At 42.6% G+C, this 27,792-nt stretch overlaps 1 protein-coding gene across 5 annotated transcripts in view; it reads left to right on the forward strand.

The window, feature by feature from the left end:
* Positions 1-22,557, forward strand: part of xrcc4 (X-ray repair complementing defective repair in Chinese hamster cells 4) — a 55,300-nt gene extending 32,743 nt beyond the window's left edge. The window contains exons 7-9 of one of the 5 annotated variants that reach the window (XR_005993178.1): positions 4,107-4,248; positions 14,917-15,134; positions 22,042-22,557. Coding sequence is in view for 3 of the 5 variants with exons in the window: in XM_041810566.1 (XP_041666500.1) it covers positions 4,107-4,248; positions 10,256-10,391 (278 nt within the window). In the remaining 2 variants the exon portion in view is untranslated. Of the gene's footprint in view, positions 1-4,106; positions 4,249-10,255; positions 10,610-10,632; positions 11,012-14,916; positions 15,135-22,041 lie in introns of those variants that run through there. The other 4 variants (XR_005993179.1, XM_041810568.1, XM_041810569.1 and 1 more) reach the window with 4 other exon arrangements.
* Positions 22,558-27,792: the final 5,235 nt, after the last annotated feature.

Raw genomic sequence — 27,792 nt, forward strand, 5'->3', positions numbered from 1 at the left:
CCCCTCATTGCGGAACGGTCACTTTCATACAGAACGGCGTTGCAGAATAAAGGCGTAACAGACACGGAAAAAAGAGGCAATGTGAAAGTAGCTATAGTTTCAGATGTGGGTGGAGAGGTTTGACTTGTTTCACTGTCTGCAGTCTTTATCTCACACACGCAATAACCACTAAATCTTACTCAGAGACTGGTAGTCACCAGTCCTACCTAGCTGACCAATCACAGGGCTTGCAGTCAGATGAGGTTCACTTCACTCATAAATGATAAATCCAGATAAAACCAACTTCCCCTTTGTTCCTTGGACTATAGATCCTCCGTGTGCAGTTTCATTTACTTGTATAGAAGTCACAAAATTAAAGACTGTTCTTCTCCTTTGTCAAAAATATAAACAAGATCAGATTTAAACATCTCTGATGTCTTAAAGTGCTTCACCACTAGGGTAAAACAAACAGTGTTAACAGTCTGTCGTCTCCTCTGTGTCTCTCACACCTGTCTGCTTTGTTCCTGTTTTATGTTCTGCTGCTGTTTTGTGGTCAGTCGGGTCACTGAGTTTAACGAGCCACTTTTACAGACTGCCTCAGAGCCCTGAGTCAGTATATTCACTGCGAACAAGGAGGACAATGTGGAAACCATCCATGGAATAGAAGAATAGATCACAGGGCTTCATGTAAGAGAAGGAATCTCTGTGCTTTTAATGGCATTTCCACATTTTTCACCTTGGATCTCCTGCTGCTGCTGCTGCTTCAGTTTCCGGGTATCCTCCTCTCTGTGATTCCTGGAGAACGCCAGTTTTCAGGTGTGGGACCATCTGCGTCTGTGTCCTTCCACACGCGCTCCACGGCGTCATCACGTTTAAGGACAGAGAAAGAGAGGAGAGGTGATGAAAGCGGAGTCTGACAGGAGGAGAGGAGACAGCAGCAGATGTTTGAGAGGAGCTGGATGACAACTCTGAAGTCAAAACAGCAGAAAAATGACAAAACAAAGCCGGGTGGTTGGTAGAGATTTAAAGACATGACTGTCCTGTAGTCTGGAGAGATTTCATGGTTGGAGTTTTCCATGTAGTGTCTAATAAATGGGAACTTTTCCCCAATAAGTGATGAAAAGCCAGGATATTTTTGTCTGCTAAATCGTTTTATACCAGCTGTACTTAATGGCCAGCTGGATTATTCACATAAATTTTTTGTGTGCACTTATTCATTCATTTCTATCTTGATCTTGTTTTTACCCTGGTAATTCAAGGACTCTATTTATCTAAATTTCATTTAAATAAAGCTTTGTGTCTTTGTAATCATACGCCAAGCCATCAGCTGAAGGCCAGCTGATCCAAATGATCTCTTCCCAGCTCCAACAGCCAATCACAGCTCTTTCTCTCAACACAGCGGTGTATTTAAATATGGCATCCTTCTCACCACTCCCTGCCTGCATTAATGCCAATGCACCACGCTGCTGCTTCTACTTCTGCTGGCAAAGCGCAACGTCCTCTACCCCAGCCTCCTCCCTCATACTCAGATTAACTATTCTTTTTCCGTATTGCAGAATCAAAGAGATAATGTGCTCCAATGCAGCTGCAGGTGTTATAACCCTCTTTCCCCCCTCAAACATACCTGTGATAACATACTGAACTCACATCTGAGCATAACATGACAAAAGAAATTACGTCCTAAGTCTCTCTGTGTTCGCTTTTTTGTTATTGCACCTGCAGTTTTAAGTTTCATTTTCTCTCCTGCTGAGGTGTCTCCAGCTGCTTCTGCATCCTCGTTAGCATTCACAATAAAAGCACTCGAACAAAAATAGCAACTACAGACTTTTGTTGTGAAGAACTTGTTGGAAGTAGCAAGTTTATTACTGATTTAACATTACTTTAATAGTGAAACTGGCTACTGTGTTTACAGCTGTTTCTCTGGCCTCGTTTGATGCCACAGCCCACTTCTCATGGACTTAAAACAAGCAATTCATGAGTTAAAACAAGCCTTTAATCGGTTGTTTAAGCAGATTTGGTAGGAAGCACTGCAGCGCTGGGCTGAAGACAAACCGAGTTGATCCATTGCAGCTCACAGCTTGTGTTAAAGCCTCAGACAGGCCAACAAAGACGCTGTGCAAACCTGGTACACTCGCTGTATGTTGCTGTTACTATTCTCATCAAACTTGGACAGAAGAGTACGTATGCGTTACCACATTACTGTGCTTCATGTTAATTACACTGACACTAACAGGTGGCACTACGCTTGTTACCTGGCAGTGAAACCCTGCTGATGACTGGACTCAGACTGAGCCGTTGACCGTCACATATCTCTCTGCTACACTGCTAGGCCTCATGTGTACTACAGCACAGCACATGTGTTTAAACCAGTGATGATGGTGCTGCTAAATCCCTTCTCCAGCAGAAATTTTACCAGTGATGGTACTGATAGCGGTTTACCACCCTCTACTAGTCATGAAAGATTGAACATCTCACTGGCTGTGAAACAAATCTACCTGTGGGCTCTAAGAAAGGAACCTGAACCTGAACTTGTCACCTGACTCTTGTTTACACATGTATTTATTTTCCCCTTAACTCTCTGAGGACTTACACAAGAAGAGACATGTTATTCAAGCCCTCTGTTCTAATGTGCCATTCTAATAACACTATCCACGCCTTCTTAGCTCTTGCAGAATCCTGGAACCTGCCTGACTTACCAGGGTCTTTGAAGATTAAATCCACACCAGTAACTCAGATATTGAACATCTTTTTTTCCATTAATAACCATTTTTCGATCGTTCCTGTAGTTAGCCGGCTAACCCGCAGCTATATTGTCTGTTTGTATCCCAGAATGCGACTGGGCTGTGACAAATAATGGTAGGCTGTTCCAACGTCACGTCATGCTTTGCTGAACGGCGCATGTGCACAGACGTAGAAACTGGAGAAGAGAGCCTGAATGACTCATAATAGAGAGAAAGAGACACAGAAAGGCCGTGATGTGCCCTTCAAAGTCGCTGCACTTTAAATAATGACTCCGCTTCCCAAAAGTACAAGGACTTTTTTGAAGAAATGTGAATATTTTGCACACTTTTTGTCAAAGAATGGTTGGTTTTTAATTTTTTAGTCCCAAAGAGTAGAACAAGTTTGTGCTAAAAAAAAAAAAAATCATTTTAATTTCCAAATATTTTTTTCTTTTGTCTTTGTAGTCCCATTACTTTTTATAAATTCAGGTGACATTATTGCAGTTCACATTTTTAAAGCCCTGGTTGTTTTGAAGAAAGGGATTTTGGAGCTTGACTGTGCACCACAGGGTTGATGTTTTACAAGCTTTTTAAGACATAAAGTCCAGGAGAGACACAGTGGTTAGAAAAAATAAAGTAGGGCTCAGAGGGTTGAGGGTACTCTCTTTTACTTTTTTGATCCTCTGACTTTAACGTAGACCTATCATGAGGAGGCCATAAATGTGTCTGTGTGTAAAAAAAGGTCCTCAGCTTTCAGATTCCTTGTCATGAAATTCTCCTCATGTTGTCATAATTCCTTTGGCCTGAACCAAAATAACTTTTTGTCCCCTCTGCCTCCACATTACTCTGATTTACTTCCTAATTAACCCTAATTTTAAACTAAATTGTAAACATTGTAATTGTTATTCTCCCTGTTAAACATGGCCTTGTTAGTGTTGTCATTGTGGCCGTGCTGCTGTAAACAGTTAGCTGTGAACCCTCAATGTAATCAGATTGTTGTTCCTAACACTGTGCTCTATCAACATCTCCTTTGTTCCAAACAGGACTTACAGGTTTCTGCTACAGTGATGTGTTAAAACTTAATGGCCAGTGTGGTTTGTTAGAGTTCAACCAGAACAGGATATAAAAGTCAATCCTGGTCATAAAAACAAACTAAACACAGCTTTAAATCACAGGATAATTCGCCCAAACTGATAAAGTCAGCAGAGATGCACTCATGGTACAAATCAGGGCACTTTTTCTTTCCATTACTTCTTTTGGTGTTTGACTCCCAGAATGCCACATTCTCTCTCATGTCTGTACAGCAGGTCAGACCTTCTGCCCTAGGAAATTTCCTCTCTACATCAGCAGTGTTAGCGTTACACTGATATAAAACTGTAACTGAGAACCAAACTCTGTGCTCCTCAGAGTCTGCTACTGCGAGCCCATTGGACGACAGCCTGAAGGACATCACAGACGTGGCCCCCTGTCGAAAACGCCGCTTTCGTCACCTCGGGGCCCCCGACCTGCCGGTTAAAAGAGCGACCCCTCAGAGCTCAGAGAGAAGGAGGTAAAACAGCTCTGTTATTCACAGTTTGTGTTTGTGCCACTGCAGTTTGTTTTGACAATGTGAGGAAAAGTAGTTCCTCCTCCTTCGACATAATCAGCTCCTGCTCTGTGGTTTCACTTCATGTCTCTGAGCGCTTTACTGCCGCTGTAGCTAGGAAACACCTCGTATCATCAGATGTCTTCATTTAGCCGGGGTGTGACACCTCCGGCCAAAAATAACACTCATTTCATGTTTAATGCTCTTTATTGAGGTTTTAAAGCTCCTCCCTTCTTTACTGCGGAACAAAAACCCAAACTGGTAGGGCTGATCTTCTCCACCTTCATCTTTATGATTATTTTCCTTTGCTAACCCCTCTCTGTCCTCCTCCTCTCCTCTCCCGTACCCTGAATGGGAAAATCAAACATCATAAACGTCTCCTGTCAGGGATCTTCTTTATGTCGGGTAAATACAAACAATCCACGTTGGCTCTTCTCAGAGTGGGCTGGCGGTTTCCCTCCCAGGTTGCTGTTGATCCACACGTGAAGTGCACACAGGACTGACGAGGAGAAAAGCTAATCTCGTGCGACGCTCGTAAAAAACTGATTGTCAACAACACATCAGTAAATATGTGAAAGAATGTGGGTGGCAGAGGGAATGTTTGACAGCGGGGAACTATGCTCAGACATCTCAAACAGCGCTGGTGTCTCCGGGGTTCATATCTGTGACAAAGAGTGAGCAAAGATCTGTTTCTGTTTATCAGTCTGGAGGCTTTGTTGTTGTTGATGGTCTTAGTCCTTGTCTTTTTCTTCTTCCTCCTCTTCCACCTTGTTTTCTACGTTGTCTTCTTCATCTTCCTGAAGAACAGCCTGTTTAAGGTCATCCCTCGGTGTCTCAATCAGATTCAAGTCCAGACTTTGACTAGACCACTCCAGAACCTTCAGTTAGTTTTTAGTCCAGTCAGAGGTGGACTTGCTGGTGTGTTTGGGATCTTTGTCCTGCTCCATAACCCAAGTGAGCTTGAGGTCATGAACTGATGGACAGACATTCTCCTTCAGGATTTTCTACTAGAGAAAAGGATTCACTGAAGTGGTTTAGGTCCTGGTCCAGACCATCTCACTACCACCACCATGTTTGACTGTTGGTCTGATGTTGTTTTGATGATATGCTGTGTTAGTTTTACTCCAGAAGGAGCAGGACACACACCTTCCAGAACTTCTGTCTGGTCTGTCCTCAGAATATTTTCCCAGAAGTCTCAGTGATCAACAGGATTTTTTTAGTCAAATGTGAGACGAGCCTTTGTGTTCTTTTTTGTCAGCAATGGTTTGGGCTTGGTACTCTCCCATGATGCCATTGTCGCCCAGTGTCTTTCTTATTGTTGAATCATGAACTCTGACCTCTGAGTCCTTGAGGCCTGCAGGTGTTCTGGGCTCTTTTGGGATCTCCTGGATGAGTCATCCATGCGCTCTTGGAGTCATGTGGGTAGGCAGTCCAGGGTCACCACTGTTCCAAGTTTTCTCCATATGTGAACAATGGCTCTCAGGCTTTTAGATGTTCTTCTGCGTTCTTTTGGGACCACCTGGATGAGTCGTCAATGCACTCTTGGAGTCATTTTGGTAGGCCAGCTACTCCTGGGATGCTTCACCACTGTTCCATGTTTTCCCCCCTTGTGAATAATGGCTCTCAGGTCTTTAGATGTTATTCCGGGTTCTTTTGGGACCTCCTGGATGAGTTGTCAAGCACTCTTGGAATCATTTTGGTAGGCCAGCCACTCCTGGGATGCTTCACCACTGTTCCAAGTTTTCCCCGTTTGTGGATAATGGTTCTCAGGTCTTTCAGTGTTATTCTGGGTTCTATTGGGACCTCCTGGATGAGTCATCCATGCACCCTTGGAGTCATTTTGGTAGGCTTGCCAGGCTCACCACTGTTCCAAGTTTACCCCATTTGTGGGTAATGGCTCTCACCATGGTTGGCTGGAGTCTCAAAGCCTTATAAATGTCTTTGGAACCTTTTCCAGATGGTGCTCTTTAGATGGTGCCATGATGTGTTGCTTTTAACCTGCTTCACTTTGTCAGAGCGGTTCTTTTTAAGGGATTTCTGCAGTAATAAGTCTTGCATTGATAGGTTTGCATGGCTTTTCCCCATGATACATGAAATCAGCATTTTAAGACTGAAATTTCTGTTTGTATTTTTGGACAAACGTGCAGAAGAAAATAAATCAGGAAAGGAAATACTTTATGTGAGGCTTTGAAACAATTAGAGAAAGCAAACCAAAGGAGCAGATGATTATTGAATGGATCAGAAAGGTCTAGAAGGTGAATTCTTTGTGTCCCTCTCTGCACAGCATTACTGTAGTGGAGTCACCAAACCTTAAGTCAGGGTTGAGTCTTTTGCTCATTTACGTGATAATTTGCGATATTTGAAGCAATGTATTTTCAGTACACATTCACAAATGCAACTATAAAAGAGAAGGAGAGGAAGTAAGTAAATATGAGGCATTTTGTAAGTCCCTCCTTCAAATTCCCGACCTCTTACAGCATCTTGAATCCTCCTTGTGACCTTGCTTCGTTGTCCGAGTTTTTGCGGTTTTTCCCTCCGTCCTGTCCGCAGAGAGAGCTCCAGCTGTCCACCTTTAGGGCGTTATCACATTAACAACATTCCTCTGAGAGCCAGGATCAAATTCAGCTCTGTCTGGGTTTACTGGTGATAAAAGAGCAGCGTTGTCGTGCAGCTTTATGATTTCTGCTGCTGGTCTTTTCTATCAGTTTTATCTCTTTAAGCGCACTAACACATGCTGCTTGGCTCCAGGCGGAGCAGCTGGGGATGAGCAGGCCGCTGGAGTTCGCCTCAGGAGAAAGACCTTTTCCACTCTGGACTTTATGTGAACATACAAACGCACTAATGAGTGAGTGGAAACCATCAGGAGGCTGCAGCAGGTCCATGTAGTCCTAGGACCTTTGAACTGGATTTACTGTGAAGAGAAAAGGGTGGGGCTGGTCCACAGAATAATATAAAAGAATTCAAAGAGATGCTGCAGTTCTCTCTCTCTCTTTCTGTCTCTCTTCCTTGCACTGTAACTTGACTTTACGCAGCATACTTTGCTGCTCACCTCTTCAAACTTGTGTAGAATCCAGCGCAGGTTTGGGTTCAGAAATCCTCTAATGAACAGGTCCAGGTGTCATTTATGAAACATGCTTATCTAGCGAATCACAGCGTACGATTGAGCTGGAGTTTATAAATGTGGCAGCAGTTAACATCGTCATTTAAAAAACACACTTCAGCCTCCAGACATTAGAATATTTACTTAATTAGCCTACAGCTGTAATAATAACTTGTTTATGATATTATCACAGTGCTTTCAGTTTAGATCAGTGATTAACATGAGACTCTTTTATGGCTTAAATTGAAATATTATTCCCCCAGAAAATCTTAAAAAGGGAAACTGACTTTAGAAATTATCCATTGCAAGTCACATTAATCAGTCTGTTTCCCGCACTTGGATTATTTTATCAATCTTTACTTTTTGTATGTATATTTACATTTAACTGGCCATTTAAAATTTTTTACTGCTTTAAGGCTACTTTTCTCACTTCTTTTTGCCACTACTATCCATTTTTTGCCGCATTTTCCCCAGTTTTTGACTCTTTTACCCGGCTTTTTGATATTTTCGCCACGTTTCACCCATTTAAGCTGCCTTTTGCCATTCAGTGCCACTTTTTACCAAGTTTTTGCCTCTCTTTGCTGCTTTTTGCCCGTTTTAGTCACCTTTTACTCATTTTCTGTCATGTTTTTGCCACTTTTTGACCATTTTTGCCACCTACAACCAGTGTTGGGGGTAAGGCGTTACAAAGTAATCCATCTGATTACTTTTTTGGAGTAACGGGTAACGTAACGCGTTAGTTTTACAATTCAACTAATCCTGTTATTAGTTACATTTTCATAAAAGTAATCCGTCACAGAAAGAAAAATCCCAAATGTCCTCTCTCTTCTATGGTTTCAAAAAGAGAGAAAGAAAAAAAAAGAAGCTCCTTGAAGCATCTGCTCTGTTTGTCCTTCTCTCTTCCTGTAGTCATGTTGGCACGTGCCAGCGGAAGGTAAACATCCTGTGCCTTTACACGCGCATTGTTAGCTCGTGGAGCCAGTGAGATGACAGAGAGGACAGCAGGCCACTGTGGGATTATCCTCATTATGATGGATTTTTGGATGAAGGGGCAAGAACAGCATCCTGGTGAAATGTAAATTTAAAAGCTCCGTTTGTTTTCATTGAATCTGTTCAGCCGTTCCAATTACGCGCTGTTATTACGCACAGCGTTTGAGTGATTCTGTCTGCCTCTGCTCAGCTTGTTGTCAGATTGTGAGCATGTTAAAGAGCTGTAAACATTTTCCTGTCTGTTAGCGGTGTTGTCAGGCTGATTATGGGCTGTAAATGAAGCTGTAAATGGCATTAGAGTCTGCACATTCAAATGCAGACGTGTAGTCGTTATCTGTCGTTTTTACAACCGCTAAGTGGAACGAGTGGTTAAAGAGTTTTAATATTTAGTAACGCAAAAGTACTCTAACCCGTTAGATCTAGAAGTAGGTAATGCATTAAAGTAACAAATTACTTTTCTCAGTATGTAACGCAGTAATCTAATGAGTTAGTTTCAAAAGTAACACTACCCAACACTGCCTACAACCCATTTTTATGCTATTTCTCACCCAAATTTTGTTACTTTTTGCCCTGTTTACCACCTTTTCTCCACCATTTTTGTTACTTTTCACCCAGTTTCTGGCTTTTTATTCCTACTCTATTGCTATTGCTGCTATTTTTTGACCATTTTGCCCCGTTTTACTTATTTTTAGTGCTACTTTAACCCATTCTTGCCACTTGTCACCACTTAGATTGTGGCTCTTGCAAAGGTATTTTTTAACAACTTTGCTCTTTGGTTGTCCAGGGTTGAGTAACACTGGTTTAGATTGTAACATAATATTCTTTACATTTGCCATTTTAAATATGGCACACTGATCCTTGCCTGCATTAATGCTGATGCATCACGCTGCTGCTAGCAAAGCTGAACCTCCTCCACCCCAGCCGCCTCCTTTACAGCCTAAAGCTTGTTGCACCCTCATATTCAGATTTATGCTACTATGGATTCATTGCTTCTGGAATAATTTCATTGTTTTTAATTCACATTGTCATCAATGTACCTTTCCATATAGGAGTTTCTAGCCATGCACTCTCTGGAAATTCAAAGCAGCTTAAATTGCAATTGCAATATTGGGGGAAAAAAATTGCACTTAGATTTTGTTTGCAATTTTTTTTTTGCCCTAATCGGTATCATTGGCAAATATCAGTAATCAATGAACAATGTGGGCATTAACTAATGCCAGTAAAAGGTGTTCATCTGTTGTTTGGATCAGTGTAATGCTAATATTTAGCTGCTATATCAGAGAATAGATTTATTATCTGGCAGAAGGTGTGACCTGGTGGACAAAATCTGGTCTATTTTCATGGTCATACATGAGAGAAATGTTGGCACACCAAAAACACACTGGTATCAGCATCACTAATCAAAACACCAGGACGTTGTCAAGTCAGTGAACAAATTGGACATGTTGGTGGTGAATCAGACGTCCTCGCTGCTGATAGATATCTCCAAACCCAGACATGAGCAGAGCTAAGTGAGGAAACGAAGCCTGTAACTGGTTTGATATTGGTGAATACCGTCATTCTCAGGTCTGAACACCGCAGCCGAAGCGTTTCTAAGAGAAGTCGAGGACATGAACCCAAACCAAAGCCAAAGTCAGTCACTGCTTTCAAAGAAACAATTATGCAACTTCTCTCTTTCTCCCTTTCTCTTTCTGTTCTCCCTTTTAGTCCGTATATTTTCTCAAAGTCAGACCATCTCACAGCTCTGAGCCGCTGTTGCTGCACATCCAAATGCTCACAATACTCCCGCTCTTTCTCCCGTATCTCCTGTCTGCCAGCTTGAAGAAAATACTCCAAAGCCATGTCTCAATCTGACATTGTTCCTGCGTCCCTCTAACACAGGGGGGTAAAGCCAGTCCAAGCTCCTGCCAGTGCCAGCTACTGTAAACTGTGCCACATGCAGATGGCCAGAAGTGGTGCCATCCATCCCCAGCTGCTGTCAGGAGTTGGTGGTGGTGCCCATTACCAGGGTTTATGACCAGCTCCGACGGCCTCAACAAGAAGCAGCAGTGAGCCGAGGAGCAGCTGTTTGATCGCTGCAGAAGCTGCCCCCCCTCTGAGCTGGCAAACACGGCCCTGCAGAAGAGGGGCTTTGTCTGAGAGGGGGCTGTTTACGTGGGGGGTGCAGGGCTGCTGGCAGTCCTACACCCAGCTATTGTTTTTTCTAACATCTCCATCACAACTCAACCCGTTCACCTTCATCTGTTACCTCCATGCAGGTCGTCCAAGGAGAGGAGGAGGAGGACAGAGTGAGGGGGTCAGAGTTAAGAGCAGCAATCAGGAGCAGAAGATGGAGTTGACTAACTGAAGATACTGCTCAGCACTTGGAAAAGAGCTTTTTCGATGTTTCCAAGATTGTTATAATTCTTGATTTTGATGCAGAGTTACTCCTACTGCATCATCAGCTCCACCTAATACTCAGTATGTTTCTATTATGTTAGAAAAAGTTGATTTATCGTGTAACTTTGGCTGAAACTGGCTGGATACTTTAATAAATGTTATGTCAGTTCTTCTGACTTTGTCAAGTTTTATTAGTCTAATTCCTTGAAGTTGAGCTAAGACATACATAAGATGGGTTGGGGTTAAATTATTTTATTCAGGTATTCCAGTCAGACCCACCTAGCCATGCAGTCTCAAACATCTGTGATCCTAAACGGGTCGTTCTGAAGAACTCAGTGTCTTCCAGCATGGTGCTGTGATGATGCCACCTTTGCAATAAGACAGTGATTGAAATTTTTATCACTGCTGGATATTCCGGTCAACTGTGAGTGATATTATTAGAAAGTGGAAGAGTTTAGGAACAACAGCAGCTCAGCCAGAAAGTGGTCAATGACTGCTTAGCCAAGCAAAAGCAGTGTACTGAAGCTTCATGAATGGGTTTCCATGGCCAAGCAGCCTCACCTCACCAAGTTCAATGCCAAGCGAATGATGGAGTGGAGTAAAGCGCACTGACACTGGACTGTGAAGCAGTGGGAACCGTGGAGGGACCAGTCAGGCTTCTCTGTTTAGCATTCAGATGGAAGACTCTGGGTGTGGGGGATGCTGGGATGGTATGGGGCTGTTTTTCAGCTGTGATGGCCAGACGGCCAAATACTTTGGTCCATATAGTGTATCAGCAAAAACCCAATATCATGCATCCAATTCATTTCGTTGTTTTGTTTTTACTGATCTTCAATTTGTCCTTATTTTTTTTTATTGCAATGATTAGGGCTTGGTAATTAATTGAAAATTAAATTGTACTAGGCCTGCTACAATTTTCAAATTGTAAAAGCTGCAGTATTTCTTTTACCTGAAATTTGTGTTAAAATGCCTGTTTTAAACTTTTTTTGCAGCAGAGATGTTATGCATGAGATATCATTCCATCATTAGAGTGCCATGTTTTTGGAATATTCAAGAAAAAATCCTACCTTCTTAATTTTTGTACTTTTATCTTTTTTCTCCTCGCCGCCGAGGAGGTTATGTGATCGGCAGGGTTTGTTAGTTTGTTTGTTAGCAACATAACTCAAAAAGATATAGACGGATTTTGATGAAATTTTTCAGGAAATGTCAGAAATGGCATAAGGAAGAACTGATTAGATTTTGGGACTGATCCGGATCACCGTCTGGATCCAGGAATTTTTTAAAGGATTCTGTACTAATGGGAGATAGGGCTAACAGTGGAGGTCTGCGCTGTTACCACTTTACACCAGGAGATGGCAGACATGAGTATCTTCAATCCCAGCAGCATTTTTGGGTGTGTTTCTATTCAAAGTTTTGGAGTTTATAGAGTTTGAAAGACGCACGCCTGGTCGAGGAGACGAGTCGGAGCGTAACAGAGAGAAAGACACCGAATTGTAGCGAGAATACTCACAATGCTGGAAGGAATAGAGGAATATTCACCCTCTGCCATGACTTCCAGTCGTCTGGTGAGACCATGGGTGAGACTGTCAGTTTATCTGTTGGCACCAGCAGGCAATGCTTCCACCATGACAGTCCACACATAGCGAAGCCAATGCTTTGCCTCACCGTGTTTCACCCCACTGGGGAGGGAGTAATCAGCAAACGCCATGGTGGGGGGCACATGGGAACAGATCCAGGAAATGTTTAAGGAATTCTTTACTACTGGGAGATAGGGCTAATGGCGGAGGTCTGTGCTCTCAGAGTGCTTTTCTAGTTAAATATAAGAATGGCACAACCACTTTGATGCATTATTTTATGTCCAATTGGCAGTACGAGTCAAATCCATCACAATGCGATATTTTTTAAAATTGTTCAGCCCTTGTTTAGTTAAAGTTAAAGAATAATCATAATTGCAATATTGGGGGGAAAAATTACAATTAGATTATTTTCCAAAATTGTTCAGCCCAAGCAATGATCAGTTAATCTGTTTAGCTCAGAATTGTCTGGGGAAAAAGCTTTCTGGACAAAAGTATAAAGCCACCTGAGCTTTACACCAACAGGGACTGTAATGACATTGCATTAAATACTTCACTTTAGTATGGAGTTGCCTCCTCTTCTGCAGCTCTAACAGCCTCCACTCTTCTCTGAAGGCTTTCACAAGATTCTTGAGTGTTTCTGTGGGAATGTGTGTCCATTCATGCTGTAGAGCATTTATGAGGTCAGGCACTGATGTTGGACCAGAAGACCTGGCTCACAATCTCTGTTCCAGTTTATCCCACAGGTGCTGGATGGGGTTGAGGTCAGGTCTTTCTAGTCCTTCTTTATGCTGTGGGTCACAGTTATGCTGGAATAGAAAAGAGCCTTCACCAAACTGTTGCCACACTGTTGGAAGCATAGCATTGTCCAGAATGTCTTAGAACAAAACCATACCATTATCCCTCCTCCACCAAACTTCACAGCTGGAACAATGCAGTCACATTGGAAAGCTTTGCACTGCTCTTATCAGTTGGGTCTGTCTCCCTTCAGCTTTGCCAAATAGATCATAGCTGACATGTTTTGGAAAAACAGGTTGAACTGATGACGAGCAAGGGTGAAAACCTGTCTTCTTCTTCGTGGCTGAGCTGCTGTTGTTCCTAAACGCTTCCACTTTCTAATAATATCACTAACAGTTGACTGGAATATCCAGCAGGGAGGAAATTTCCCCAACCGTCTTTATGGAAAGGTGGCATCATCACAGCACCATGCTTGAAGACACTGAGTTCTTCAGAACGACCCGTTTAGGATCACAGATGTTTGAGACTGCATGGACAGACGAGGATTTTATACACCTGTTGCCAAATACTTGGACTACAAAGTGTATCTGATGTGCCAATTGTTACAAATAGCCAGTTACAGACAGTACTGATACTGATAGCTAAAATATAAATGTAGTTTAGATCTAAAACTTCAGTCCCTGAATCAAACTTTAAAGTTTAAGGAATGATGAATAAAGAAGTAGACTTTAGCTGATGTAGGTCTGCTGCTCCAGCCTGAAACTCTACAAATTTATCTGTACATACCCTGCCCAATACGACTTATTGACCACGGAGAGTGGTCTGTCATACCCAATATTTGCTGCAAATATCTCAGTCATGTTGGCTTTTTCCTCATGGAAACAAACCACATGAGCCTGGATGGCAGCAGTTGACTCAGTAGGTAATACTAATCACCCTCAGTTACTTACAGATGTTCCTGCTCTGGCTCTGAGTCGTGAAAAATGAAACGCATATCTAAATTAGCAGCAGGCTTCATGAAACTTAACCATATTAAACTAAAGGGACCAAACGTGTGGATTAGTAAGTTAATGAGGTGTCTGCAGGAGTGAATAAATGACCTTCTATCCCACAACCACAAAGAAAGTACCCAAAAACATTGAACTTGTCCTTTAAGATCTCTCGTATTGGGCATTTCTGTTATTTAGACGAGCTTAGAGTTCAGCCACCAGCTCTCATGTCTGACTCATCTGAGTTGTTGCTCACACGTCCCTGAGACGTTAATTGTTTGTTTACGCTGCTCACTGTTTTCCCATGAAAAGAAAGTTCGAGTGAAACGCACAGAGAGGTTCTGTAAATGATCAAACATCGCCGCTGGCCATCACGCGTAATCACTACAAGACCCAGCCCTGCTGAAGCCGTACTGCTGTGTTTCCATTGTCCTTTACACTGCCAGTACAAAGCCCAGTGTGTGTTCACTGAGCTCTGATTGTTTGTTGTGTAGTGTCCTTCTAACATGATCAAACTCAGCTGTGAGGTCTACTACAGTTGTGTAACATGAATGGAGTTTCTGACTGATACTTTTTATGAGCGTGTGCTGCCGTCAGAGGGTTAATCCATTAAGTGTTTCCTAGCCTGGGGATCAGGACCCCCTGAAGGGTCAGAATGGGGGGGTTGTGCATCACACATTTTCATGCTTCTTGATCTTATTATTGAATACAGTGTGATTACACATCTTAAGAATGAAGGATCTGAGAGGAGAGCATCACTCTTTGGTTGAACAGGTGGAAACTTCACCTTGCAAAGCTGATGGATGTCATGTCTGCTATCTTGCAGAGCTTCAATCTGACATGTTTGTTTTTCTGGTCTAAGAATGAATGGACCAGTCAGCATCGGTAGCTACAGGCGGGGTTTAGAGATGCCAAACTGGCTCCCATGACGGTAAAGGACAACATCGGCCCTCTTTTGCACCACGCCAACCTTAATCCTGTACTGCTCTGGCTTCCTCATGGCTATCGACCAGGCCCCATCCCTCCACAACGTCCCCAGCGTCTGGACCAGCCCACCGGGTTCTGCTCATCCAGTAAGCGGTGAGCTCGATCACACCCGGGAAATCACAGCTAACCATTAGCGCATCAGGCCATTAACCCCTCCCATCCTCGCTCTCCTGAGCACGTCAGTGTTCGACACAGTTTTAATGATGCTCAGAAAGAGAAGTCGTCTTTATAGTCGTCTTTCTTTTCTTCCTTCTTTAAAATAGAAATCAAAAACCAGCCAGTAAAGCCAAATCTGCATGAAAAAACAACTACATCTAAGTCGTATGTGTGGTTGGGTTGAAGTTTGGAGTGTTTTAAATCTTAAAAAAAAATTGTACCCATTTTTTTTATACTCTGCCTGTTTCTTGATGTTTTTTTCCATCATCTCTTTTGCCATTTTTATCCTGTTTTTGCCCTTTTTACCCCTTTTCTGTCACTTTTTTAACCCCTTTAACCGCCCATTTTTGCTTTTTTTGCCCCTGCCATTTTTTGCCTATTTCTGCAACATCTTTTGCAACTTTTTGCCTACTTTCTTCCACTTTAATCCAGTTTTCATCTTTTTTAAAAATTTTTTTAACCAATTTTTGCCCCTTTTTCCCATTTCTGCAACATGATTTTGTAACTTATTGCCTACTGTAGCTGCTTTTTCCACTTTGATCCCCTTTTGCTGATGTTTTTTCTGAATTAACCCATTTTTGCTGCTTTTTTTCCCATTTTCTGATCCTTTCTGCCTGTTTCTAGCCATTTTTCCATCATCTCTTTTGCCACTTTTATCCTGTTTTTGCCCCTTTACCCCTTTTCTGTCACTTTTTTAACCACTTCTGCCCATTTTTGCTTTTTTTGGCCTATTTCTGCACCAACGTTTTGCCTACTTCAGCAGCTTTTTTCCCTTTTATCCAGATTTCACCAACTGCTGCCATTTTTTTTTTCCACTTTTTGCCCTTTTTTCCTATTTCTGCAACATGTTTTTGCACGTTCTACCTGCTTTAGCTGCTTTTTTTCCACATTGACCCCCTTTTGCTGATGTTTTTTCTAAATTCAACCCATTTTTACTGCTTTTTACCCCGTTTCTGTCACTTTTTCAACTGCTTCTGCCCATGTTTGCTTTTTTTTGCCCCTGCCCTTTTTTCCCCATTTCTGCAATGTTTTTGCAACTTTTTGACTACTTTAGCTGCTTTTTTTCCACTTTAAACCCCTTTTGAGTTTTTTTTTCTGAATTTAACCCATTTCTGCTGCTTTTTAAGCCATTCTCTGATACCCTCTGCCCGTTTCTTGTATCTTTGTTTTTTGCCACTTTTCACCCAGTTTGTCTTTTTGAGCACATTTTTCCCATTTATACCACCTTGTGCGGCTTTAACCATTTTTACATTGTTTTCTGCCCAGTCTTGCCATTTTCATCCATTTTTTGTTTATTCAATCATTCACTATATTTCTAAAAAGTCGTATTTTCTTCTATTTTATTTTCTGGCATCCTGACGTTTGTGCACATCATTTCCTTGCTATAAAGTCTAACATTACTTTCCCAATAGTTCAGTGTGTCCATCCACACAGTTAACATCATGAATGAAAAGGTCATTCATGTTTTGAATGATAAATAATAATACATTCATTTTTTGTTGCGTTGATAAGAGAGGTTATTATTCAGGTTAGAAATAGAATATGGTTATCACAGTTTCACTTTAGAATGGACCATGATTTTCCTGACCTCCATGGGCACAAGAGTGTAGCCAGACTGGGGGGACCAAGGATGCATTATTACCATATAACCAGCCAGTCCTGCAGGATTGAAACCACGATTCCTAGCTGAAAAGGATCCTGAGGGTTAAAAATGCTTAAACAACCCTTTAAAACATCAGTGTTTGCTGCTTTGCATGTGCTTTATCTACTTTCATTCTAGTCTTTGATTTATAAATCAAAACTGACCAGTAAAGCCAAATCTGCATGAAAAATCTACTAAATTTAAGCCAAATGTGTTGTTTGGTTGTGTATGGTGCTTTAAATCTTAAAAGTGACAGAACTGGAGGTATACCCTGTTTTATTTGGAGAAAAAACTCATCCATCTTCCTCTCCAGTCACAGTCTGAACCTCTGTTTAGTTTCTTGGTCCACACAGCAGCTCATAATTGGAGTCCATGCTGCAGCTCTGGTATGTCCCCGGCCCAGCTCTGTGTGGGGGCTCACGTGCGCCCCGGTGCCTGAGCTTAACCTCACCTCTCAGGGTTGAAACCGCTCTCGTCACGTCCCCCTCCTGCCATGTGTTCAAACCTCTGGTGGTCCTCCGTGGCAGCGTCAAACAGCTCCCCCTCTCTCCAGCGAACACGTCTCCTGTTTCCTCTTAACTGGTTCCAGCAGCGCAGCACTGGTCTTCTTCCAGTTGGTAATGATTTAAACAATCTGAGGGCCTCCACTCTCCTCTCCTCTCTCACACCGCTCTTTACCTCTCCATCTCATTCAGGTAATCATCCCTGCATCCAGGATTGATTGGAGGGAGACAGTGATGTTTTTCTAAGAAAGCCTTTATAAAAACGTGACTTCCAGCTGAAGGAGCGTCTCTGATTGTTGGTGGTCCTCGGGTCACCTTGGACGGAGAGTGGTCTGTCATTTATAAAAGCAGTGAGGCTAGAGGATCGAGGGGCTCCATGTTGGATGGTTTACACCAGGAGAAATCCAATTACCCTCCTCTAGAGAAATATTTTCATGACCTTATGCAACCTGATCGTTGTTTGGCTCACTCTGCATCCGTATTTTATATCCCAGCTCAACTCTCACACTGCTTATGAGGAAACTTTTAAAGCCTTTTGTAACCAACACCAAAAACAAAAAAGAAGAGAAGTGAAGACTTTCCTTTGGCATTACTGTTCACACAGACTGAATTGACTGATCTCCTTTATAGCATAAAGCTTCACCTCCTCCACCCCAGCCTCCTCCTTTATAGCATAAAGCTACCCTCCTCCACCCCAGCCTCCTCCTTTATAACATAAAGCTTCACCTCCTCCATCCCCAGCCTCCTCCTTTATAACATAAAGCTTCACCTCCTCCACCCCAGCCTCCTCCTTTATAGCATAAAGCTACCCTCCTCCACCCCAGCCTCCTCCTTTATCTCATAAAGCTTCACCACCTCCACCCCAGCCTCCTCCTTTAAACCATAAAGCTTCATCTCCTCCACCCCAGCCTCCTCCTTTATAGCATAAAGCTTCATCTCCTCCACCCCAGCTTCCCCCTTTATAGCGTAAAGCTTCACCTCCTCCACCCCAGCCTCCTCCTTTATCTCATAAAGCTTCACCACCTCCACCCCAGCCTCCTCCTTTAAACCATAAAGCTTCATCTCCTCCACCCCAGCCTCCTCCTTTATAGCATAAAGCTTCATCTCCTCCACCCCAGCCTCCTCCTTTATAGCATAAAGCTTCATCTCCTCCACCCCAGCCTCCTCCTCTATAGCATAAAGCATGCTGCAACCTCATATTCAGATGCTATTATGGATTAATTGCTTTTGAATTAATTTAATTTCTTTTAACAATTGTCAGTGACCATTGCAGAGAAATTTTCCATGAAATGCATGCCCCCATCATTCAGTTCCAGTCCTCCAGAGAGGAGGAATGTCTGAGTAGTGGGAATGTTGACAGGGGCAGACATGTGCCAATGTTACCCTGGTGTTAAATATTAAATGATGCACATTAACAACTTACAAAGGGAGCTAAAGAGAAAATATTCAGACCGTAACTGTCTAAAAAAATAATTTTCTCTTGTAAATCTACTCTCAGTAACCCATACCGACTGCATCTTAGAAATTTTTGCAAATATATGTAAAATAAAAACCTGAAATATCACAGTGACATCAGTATTCAGAGCCTGTAAATGTAGCTCAGGCTCCTCCCATTTCTCTGATCTTTGCTGAGATGTTCCTACACCTTGATTGGAGTCCACCTGTGCTGAATTAACCTGATTGGTCATGATTCTAAAGGCTCACACCTCTCTAGAGCAGAAACCAAGCCATGAGGTCAGAGGACCTGCAGAGCTCAGAGACAGGATTGTTGACAGGCACAGATCTGGGAAGACTCCAGAAACATTTCTGCTGCTCTGAAGGTTCCCAAGAGAACAGTGGCCTCCATGATTCTCACATGGAAGAGGTTTGGTGCATCCAGGACTCTAACAAGAACTGGTCACCATTGGGGGAGCAGGGCCTTAGGAAGAGAGGAGACCAAGAACCTGACAGTCACTCAGACTGAGCTCCAGAGATCCTGTAGAGATGGGACAAAGTTCCAGGAGGACAACCATCACTGCAGGCCTCTGCTGATCTGGGCTTTATGACAGAGTGGAGAGATGAAGACTCTCCTCAGAGTAAAACACATGAAAGCCTGCTTAGCTTTCACACGAGTGTTTTGCAAACTCCAAGTGGGCTTTCCTGTGTTTTGCACTGAGGGTAGAATTATCCAATTTAACACAAATGTCAGCGACTCTGTCAAATGAGCTGCTTCACCTAGAGCACTGATCATCAACTGGTGGCTCGAGGGCCAAATCAGGCTCCCCAAAGCTTCATGTCTGGCCCCTTGAAGATTATTAAATTCAGAAAAGGAGGAAAAGATGTTGTGACTTGAATTTTATCTTTCAGCTTTAAATGTCTGCAGCTGTTAAATCCACCCCCAAAACAAGTAATATTAGAATAGATTTAGAATGACTGGTAACACTTTATTTGAAGTTATATTCATAAGACTGACATTATGCTGTCATAATCATGACGTGACTCCTGTCATTAACATGAATAGGGCTTCATGAATGTTGCCATTGTCATTAAGTGTCATTCGCTAAATTATGACACCTTTACCGTAAATGTCAAGTTATCATGATTATGCCTTCTGAAAAAATGTCAACTTTGCAGTAAAGGTGTCATAATTTAGCAAATGACACTTAATGACACTTAATGGCAACACTCATGAAGCCCTATTCATGTTAATGACAGGAGTCATGTCATGATTATGACAGCATAATGTCAGTCTCATGAATAAAACTTCAAATAAAGTGTTACCGAATGACTTAACATTTTTCTTGTCAGCCATTATTAGTAACTTTTTTTTATTGTTTAGGACTGTCAGAAATGTTGCAAAAATGGCCAGATTAAGTGATGAAAAGGGGTTCGAGAGTGGCACAAGGGAACAAAAGTTTGGTGAAAAGGGGTTTAAATGTGGAAAAATTTGTAAAAGAGGAAAAAAGGTGCAAAAAGAATCAAAAATGGGTTAAAAGTGGTGCAACAAGGGGTTAAAAAGTGGCAGCAAATAGATAACATAAAGTGGCACAAAGGGGATAAAACATGCAGGAAAAGTGGTTTAAAAGGAATTAAAGAAATGTACCAAATAAGTTGAAGAGGCAAAAAGATTAAAAAGTGGGTTAAAAGTGTCAAAAACAGCACAAACAGCCCGGCAAAGTAGTGGAAAGGGTTAATGAGTGGCAATAATAGGCAGGAAAGTTGCAAAAATGGGCAAAAAATGCTAAAAATGATCAAAAATGGGAGAAGAGGGGCCAGAAATGCTGCAGACATATCAGAATGAAGTATTGAAAGGGGATTGAAAAAGTGCCAAAAATGAGTTACTGGTTCTAAATCATAACTGGGAAGGGCCCATTCTCTGAGATTTTCAGGGGCACAGCTAACTCTGTGGGCAGGCCTGTCATCGTGGCCTGCTGCATTATAGATAACAGGGATAGATCTCACTGGTAATCAGACCAACATATTTATTTCATTTTTGCCTATTTGAAAGCCTGGCTGCCAGAGTCTCTGTCAAGACTAAAGCTGGCCCTTGTGAAAATGTCCTTGATGACCCCTGACCTAGAGGGCACTCAGCAGCAGGAGCTAACAGAGGATTTTCTCCTTTCAATGATCTTAAAGCCATCCACACTGTCACCATCCAAGTCAGCCTATCAGACATATGAAAATCTACACAAAGGGGCAGTCGTTTTTACTCTTTCTGTACTCGACACACTGTTCAGGTGAGTGTCACCTGCTCTCAGGCTCACATTTAAACTGCAACCAGCATTTAGTAGCATTAGCTTTAGCCCATTCAGTGCCTCTATTACAAATCAGTTTCTATTAAAATGCTATGCTAATGCTTCATAAAATTGTATTTTATACTGACACTTCACGCCTCACTTTCCTTGTGCAGAATGTGCACTACACAGAGTACCATGGGGAGAATGTGGACTAGAGTGGTCATTTAGTGCTGTATCCAGTAACGTGTCTGTTTTGCCACGGTGGGACTAAGGGGGACTGAAGGAAAAAAGATTAACAAATTTGCACCTACAGGGCTTGAACCAAAGCCACAGAAGCCAGACTTTATACTGCAAAATGCAGAGTTGTTGCTTTTCAACCTCAATTTTTGTATGATATGAAATCTTTAATGTCCATGGAGGTGGAGGTTAGCTGTCTCCAGGTTTAGTTGAAGAAAATACTGGCTGTGGCTTCATATCCGTTATGAAAACCTGTTCAAATCTTTTCATGCCAAACTTTCCACAGAATAAATGCATGTACATGATGGCCTACATTTGTGTTGTCCTTAATATCTTTGATCCTCTTGCCCTCTTTGCTCCCCACTGAGCATCCTTGATCCCTCCTTCATCCCCTCCATGTCTGACATATCGTTTCCTGACCTCTTAACATCACATGGTTTTACATTCAAGTGAAGGCAGAATATATGAGAGTGGAGGAGGCTCAGCCTGGTAAAACACACAGGCAGTCAGGTCCAGTATTTGATGTAGACCACTAAGATGGGGGGAGCTGGGGCTCTGTTACCCACACTAACACTCACACACATCGACATGAACCTACACACCGGTATAAAAGCTGCCCATGTGTTTCTAGTCTTGTTCCTTATGGGCCACATGATCCACTTCCCGTCTCAACAGGAAAACTCTCCTGTAAACCAGCTTCATTAGCCCACTGACCCGTTCTCTATGTGTGTTTGTGTGTTGCTCAGGACCGACCCCCCTGCAGGATCCAGTAAGCAGCAGACTCCCCAGCGCTCTGCAGATGCTGAAGAAGCAGAGGACCTGTTTGAGGACTTTTGACGAGCGTAGGGCTGCTCTGAGGAGGATGCACATGATTGTTCTGATTTTTACTGATAGAGGTGTCTTATTTTTATACCATATTTATGATTCAAGGCTCATGGATTGCACTGAAATAATGTACAAGGAATTCTATCTGTTTAACATCCTGATGGGTGACAAGCTAAAGGAAAACAACAAATAAAACTCTAGGCCTTCACTTGAATGGAAAATTGTTAAGTCAGGTTGGTTCTCTGCTTTTTAAATAGGGTCTCCTTTAATTAGTCACCTGTCTGGAGCTCATTAGAATTAAAATATATTTGAAACTCTGGGAATAAAGAAGTTTTAGCTTTTTAAATGAGAATCAAACACTAGTGAATGAGATTTCTACTTACTGTTTTGTGTTTTTAATATCTGTACCAATAAATAAAAGTGAATATGATTTTTGACATATTAAAAGGTTGTCTTTGTGTTTGATTCAAATGAGAAATCAACATTTTCCCATGAATGAAGCTCAGAGTTAGTTCCTAATGATCTCCTCCCAGCTCCCACAGCCAATCACAGCTCTTTCTCTAAACACAGCTGTCTGTTAAAATATGACGTCCTTTTAACTAATCCCTGCTTGCATTGATGCTGATGCACCACCATGCTGCTGCTGCTGGCAAAGCTTCACCTCCTCCACCCCAGCCTCCTCCTATATAGCATAAAGCTTCACTTCCTCCACCCCAGCCTCCTCCTTTATAGACTAAAGCTTCAGCTCCTCCACCCCAGCCTCCTCCTTTATAGACTAAAGCTTCAGCTCCTCCACCCCAGCCTCCTGTTTTATAGACTAAAGCTTCACCTCCTCCACCCCAGCCTCCTGTTTTATAGACTAAAGCTTCAGCTCCTCCACCCCAGCCTCCTCCTACATAGCATAAAGCTTCACCTCCTCCACCCCAGCCTCCTCCTATATACCATAAAGCTTCACCTCCTCCACCCCAGCCTTCTCCTATATAGCATTAAGCTTTACCTCCTCCACCCCAGCCTCCTCTTTTATACCATAAATCTTTACCTCCTCCACCCCAGCCTCCTCCTTTATGCCATAAAGCTATCCTCCACCCCATCCTGCTCCTTTATAGACTAAAGCTCCACCTCCTCCACCCCAGCCTCCTCCTTTATAGACTATTTAAAGGAGTGCTTAATGCTTTATTCTAAATGCCTTACTGCAATCATCTAAATATCCACTAGCCATACTTAAACCTTCTTACAGACAACTATAATCCTCAGAAGACCCACAAAACCTGTTAATGGATCCTAGAAACACAACGAAATCCAGGGTTGATGTTGACGAACAAAAGGGACACTTGCATGTCCTTAAAGACTGCACAACCACAAAAGCAAACCTATAGAACATCCTAGATGGCCCCTAGTACCACTTATAGAAATCTAGAGACCTATTTAAGGACAGAGCCACAAATAAGACCCAGGGGACCTGGCAAAGGTTTGCAAGAGCCTCTTAAAGGAACTCTAGCGCTTTCTGAAGTGCTTCCTGGACTATACATGAAAAATTTACACCTTAAGAACCGTACAAAAATAGCAAAGAAACCTTTTAAAGCTCAGCTAGAACCACGGAAGAATTCTGGAACATTCTGAAGTTTCATGAGAGATCACTAGGGCAGGGGTTTTCAACCTTTTCAGCTCATGACCCCCAAAACAAAGGTGCCAGAGACTGGAGACCCCCACTGAACACAGCCATGAACATCCTAGAACAGTCATGTGGAGACAAGGCCCTCCATAAGGGAGGATAAATGAGAGAGTCCCAGCCAAACTGGGGGCCAGCAAAATCATGTTCCATTGTAAAGTTAAGCTGCAGAATCTAATATTTACCTGAATAATAAAGATTCTTATCAAAGAAACACATAAAGTTTTAATTCATTTGTCAAGTAAGAAGCCCTCTTAAAAATGTTAATCCTTTTGTTAAAAACTGAATTAAAATATGGTAAAAATAGCTAAAATGGGTTTATAATGGCAAAAAATGGCAGGAGAGGTGGTGAAATCAGATTATAAAAGTAGCAGAAATGGATCAGAAGTGCCAAAAAATAACCAAAGAAAGGGTTAAAGTGACAAAAAAAGGGCATATTGAGTGGCAAAAGGGATTAAAAAGTGGCTGAAATGGCATTAAAGTTGCAAAATAGGCAGAAATGGGATGAAAAATTGATATAAACTGGCAAGAAAGGGTTAGCTGAGACAGAAATAGGCAGAACTGGGTTAAACTGGCAAAATGGTTATATCAAATTGTGAAATGTGTTGTAAAAAGGGGTTAATAGTGGCACTAATGGGGCAACAGAGCCAACAATTGGTGTAGAGTGGCAGGATTTGGTTTAGGAGTGGCAAAAACAGGCAGAAAAAAAGTGATGGAAAGGGTTTAAAATTGACAAAACATGGATTTTAAGAGGCAAAAATGTGTTTAAAATTGGTGGTAAAAAGTGATGAAAACGGTTTCAAATTTGGCAAAATTGGTGTAAAGTGGCAACTGTGTCATTAAAAAAATATTCTTAGTTTTTTTTAAGGCATCTGGAGACACCCTCTCAGTGTCTGGAGACCCCCAATGGGGTCCCGACCCCAGTGTTGGGAACCCCTGCCCTAAAGAGACACTAGGGCCTTCTTCATCACATTTCGACGCACCTAAGGCATCCCAATGAGCCCTCCCCCCCATCTAAGAAAAGTTGACGTCCCCCTAAGATCCACATGACCTAAAAAGTCAACATCAATTTAAGTTGTTTCATAGACATAACCCACAGAAAAAAAGGGTTTATAAATGTTCATTATACCAAAAGACATTTGTAGAAACTATTGAAGTAAAGTTTTGCCATGATCTTAGTTGATAAATGCCAGTCTAATCCTGACAACCTCAGAGCCCCCAGGTTGGGAACCAGTGCCCTAAAGCAGTGTTACTCAACCCTGCTCAACCAAAGAGCCATATTTTTCAAAAATACCTTTGCAAGAGCCACAATCTCAGTGGTGAAAAGTGGCAACAACAGCTTGAAGTAGCAATAAAACTCAGTTAGAGATGGCAAAAATGGTCATAAAGCAGCAAAAATGGGTGAAAATGGGGATAACAAGTGGAAAAAGACAGGTGAGAAGTTGCAAAATAATGAGTTACAGGTGGCAAAAAATGGTCCAAAAGTGGCAAAAACAAGGCAAAAGAAATGAGTGAAAAGTGACAAAATGGGTAAAAAGCAGTCAAGAGTGGCAAAAATGGGCAAAACAATAGGAAACTGGTGGTATTTAATGGCAAAAGGATGCTTGAATGAGCAAAAATGGGATGAAAGAGGCTGAAAGTAGTGTCAACAATGGGCAAACAATAGGAAACTGGTGGTATTTAATGGCAAACAGTAGCTTAAATGGACAAAAAGTGGCAAAAACGTGAAAAAAGGGCAAAAATTTGAAAAAAGTGGTCAAAATAAGAAAAAAAGTGGTATTTAATGACAAAAGTAGCTTAATGGGTGAAAAGTGGCAAAAATGGTATAAAGAGGCAAGAAAAGTTTCCCTTTTTAAAGTTTTTCTGGGGGAATAATATTTAAAATAAAAGAGCCACACATTGAGTATCGCTGCTCTAAAGAAATCATAGCACCTTGTGAATGACCGCATAAACCACATAACAGAAAACAATATCCTCAAGAATCCCAGAGACCCCTCAAAGGACTCAAGACCAGAGAAAAGAATGAGAGAACATTGTGAAGGTTTGTAAGAGCCTCCTAAAACAACCCTAGCAGTGTTTAGACCACATTAGAGAAACTTACAACATCCCAAATCATCTCAAACTCATACCTAAGGAAACCCTAAAGAGATCCCAAAACCATGAAAACAGAGTCTAGGACCACTTAGGATACTAGTTGTTCTTGAGGGACTGCCAGAACTGCCTAAAGTTACACTAAGAGAACTGCATTGCTCTGTATTACTGTAAGTGTAGATCTTTGGACTGCTGAGACAGGATTTGGGTTGCTGGGTGTCCACCAGAGAAACCGTAGTACTGATCTGAGCTAACATCAGACTGAGACCTGGTCAGCCTCAAAGAGCTGGAGGCAGCAGGGAAAGTTCACCCAGACACGCTTCATGGAGGAGGAGGGAGATTAGCCCAGCTGTGTGCTCCTAAGATGCTTTCAGACACGACAGCGTTTTGTTTCCCGAGGTACCTGAAAGAGCGAATATTTGCTGATGTGCTTAGCATGTAAACAAGCACAATGATCCTGGGTTTAACCTTCTAGAGCTCAGCAATGCAAATACTCACTCTGCATCTATTTACACAGTGTTGGGGTTTGCTTTGCTTCTGGGTTCATTATGAAGAACCAGTGAAAACCTCTGGTTTAAGTGGGAACTGGCCCTGTAGAGGTTTACGGGCACAGGTAAGTCTAGATACGGTTAAAGACTGATCAGGATCAGGATTTAATCTGACTGGTCTCAAAGAGGAAAATGGATCTATGGTGGAAGTTTGTCAGGTTCCATCATAGTAGGTGGCGATCTGTGCACTTTGACCTTGTTAATATTAGAAACCATAAATCAAAGCCACTTACTTTTTCCTCTTGAAGCTGGCTGTTTTAAAGTTCTAATGATGCTATCAGGGTCTTCATCGTCCTTAGAGTGTTTATAGCAATCTGGAACTTGGCTGACTGTGCGTGGTCTTTAGAATGAAATCAACACCAGTAACTCCAATGCTGAATGCCTTTTTAATCCATCTGTGATCAGTTCTGGCACTATCATGTTAACCTACTATATTGTTTTCCAAAAATGTTTTATACCAGGCTGTGATTACCAGTGGTAATCTATTTCACTGTTGTGTCATATTTTGCTGAACTGTGCAAGTTTTGGCACTTTCATCGTGCAGGAGACCGTCTGAGTGGCTCATGATGGAGGAAAAAGAGCCTGTTGTGTGGCGCTCTGTGCCTGAAATGTGGCCCTCGGAGCCTGGGACGTGGCCCTCAGAGCCTGTGATGTGGCCCTCAGAGCCTGTGACATGGCCCTCTGTGTCTATGAAGTGACCCTGAGAGTCTGTGAGGTGGCCTTCGGATTCTATGCTGTGGCCCTCAGAGCCTGTGACGTGGCCCTCAGAGCCTGTGATGTGGTCCTCAGAGCCTGTTACGTGGTCCTCAGAGCCTGTGATGTGGTCCTCAGAGCCTGTTACGTGGCCCTCAGAGCCTGTGATGTGGTCCTCAGAGCCTGTTACGTGGTCCTCAGAGCCTGTGACATGGCCCTCAGAGCCTGTGATGTGGTCCTCAGAGCCTGTGACATGGCCCTCTGTGTCTATGAGGTGACCCTGAGAGTCTGTGAGGTGGCCTTCGGATTCTGTGATGTGGCCCTCAGAGCCTGTGACGTGGTCCTCAGAGCCTGTAACGTGGTCCTCAGAGCCTGTGACGTGGCCCTCAGAGCCTGGGATGTGGTCCTCAGAGCCTGGGATGTGGTCCTCAGAGCCTGTGACGTGGTCCTCAGAGCCTGGGATGTGGTCCTCAGAGCCTGTGACGTGGTCCTCAGAGCCTGGGATGTGGTCCTCAGAGCCTGGGATGTGGTCCTCAGAGCCTGTGACGTGGTCCTCAGAGCCTGTGACGTGGCCCTCAGAGCCTGGGATGTGGTCCTCAGAGCCTGTGACGTGGCCCTCAGAGCCTGGGATGTGGTCCTCAGAGCCTGTGACGTGGCCCTCAGAGCCTGGG

This window comes from Cheilinus undulatus, linkage group 17, assembly GCF_018320785.1.
Source record: "Cheilinus undulatus linkage group 17, ASM1832078v1, whole genome shotgun sequence".
Classification (NCBI taxonomy): Eukaryota; Metazoa; Chordata; class Actinopteri; order Labriformes; family Labridae; genus Cheilinus; species Cheilinus undulatus.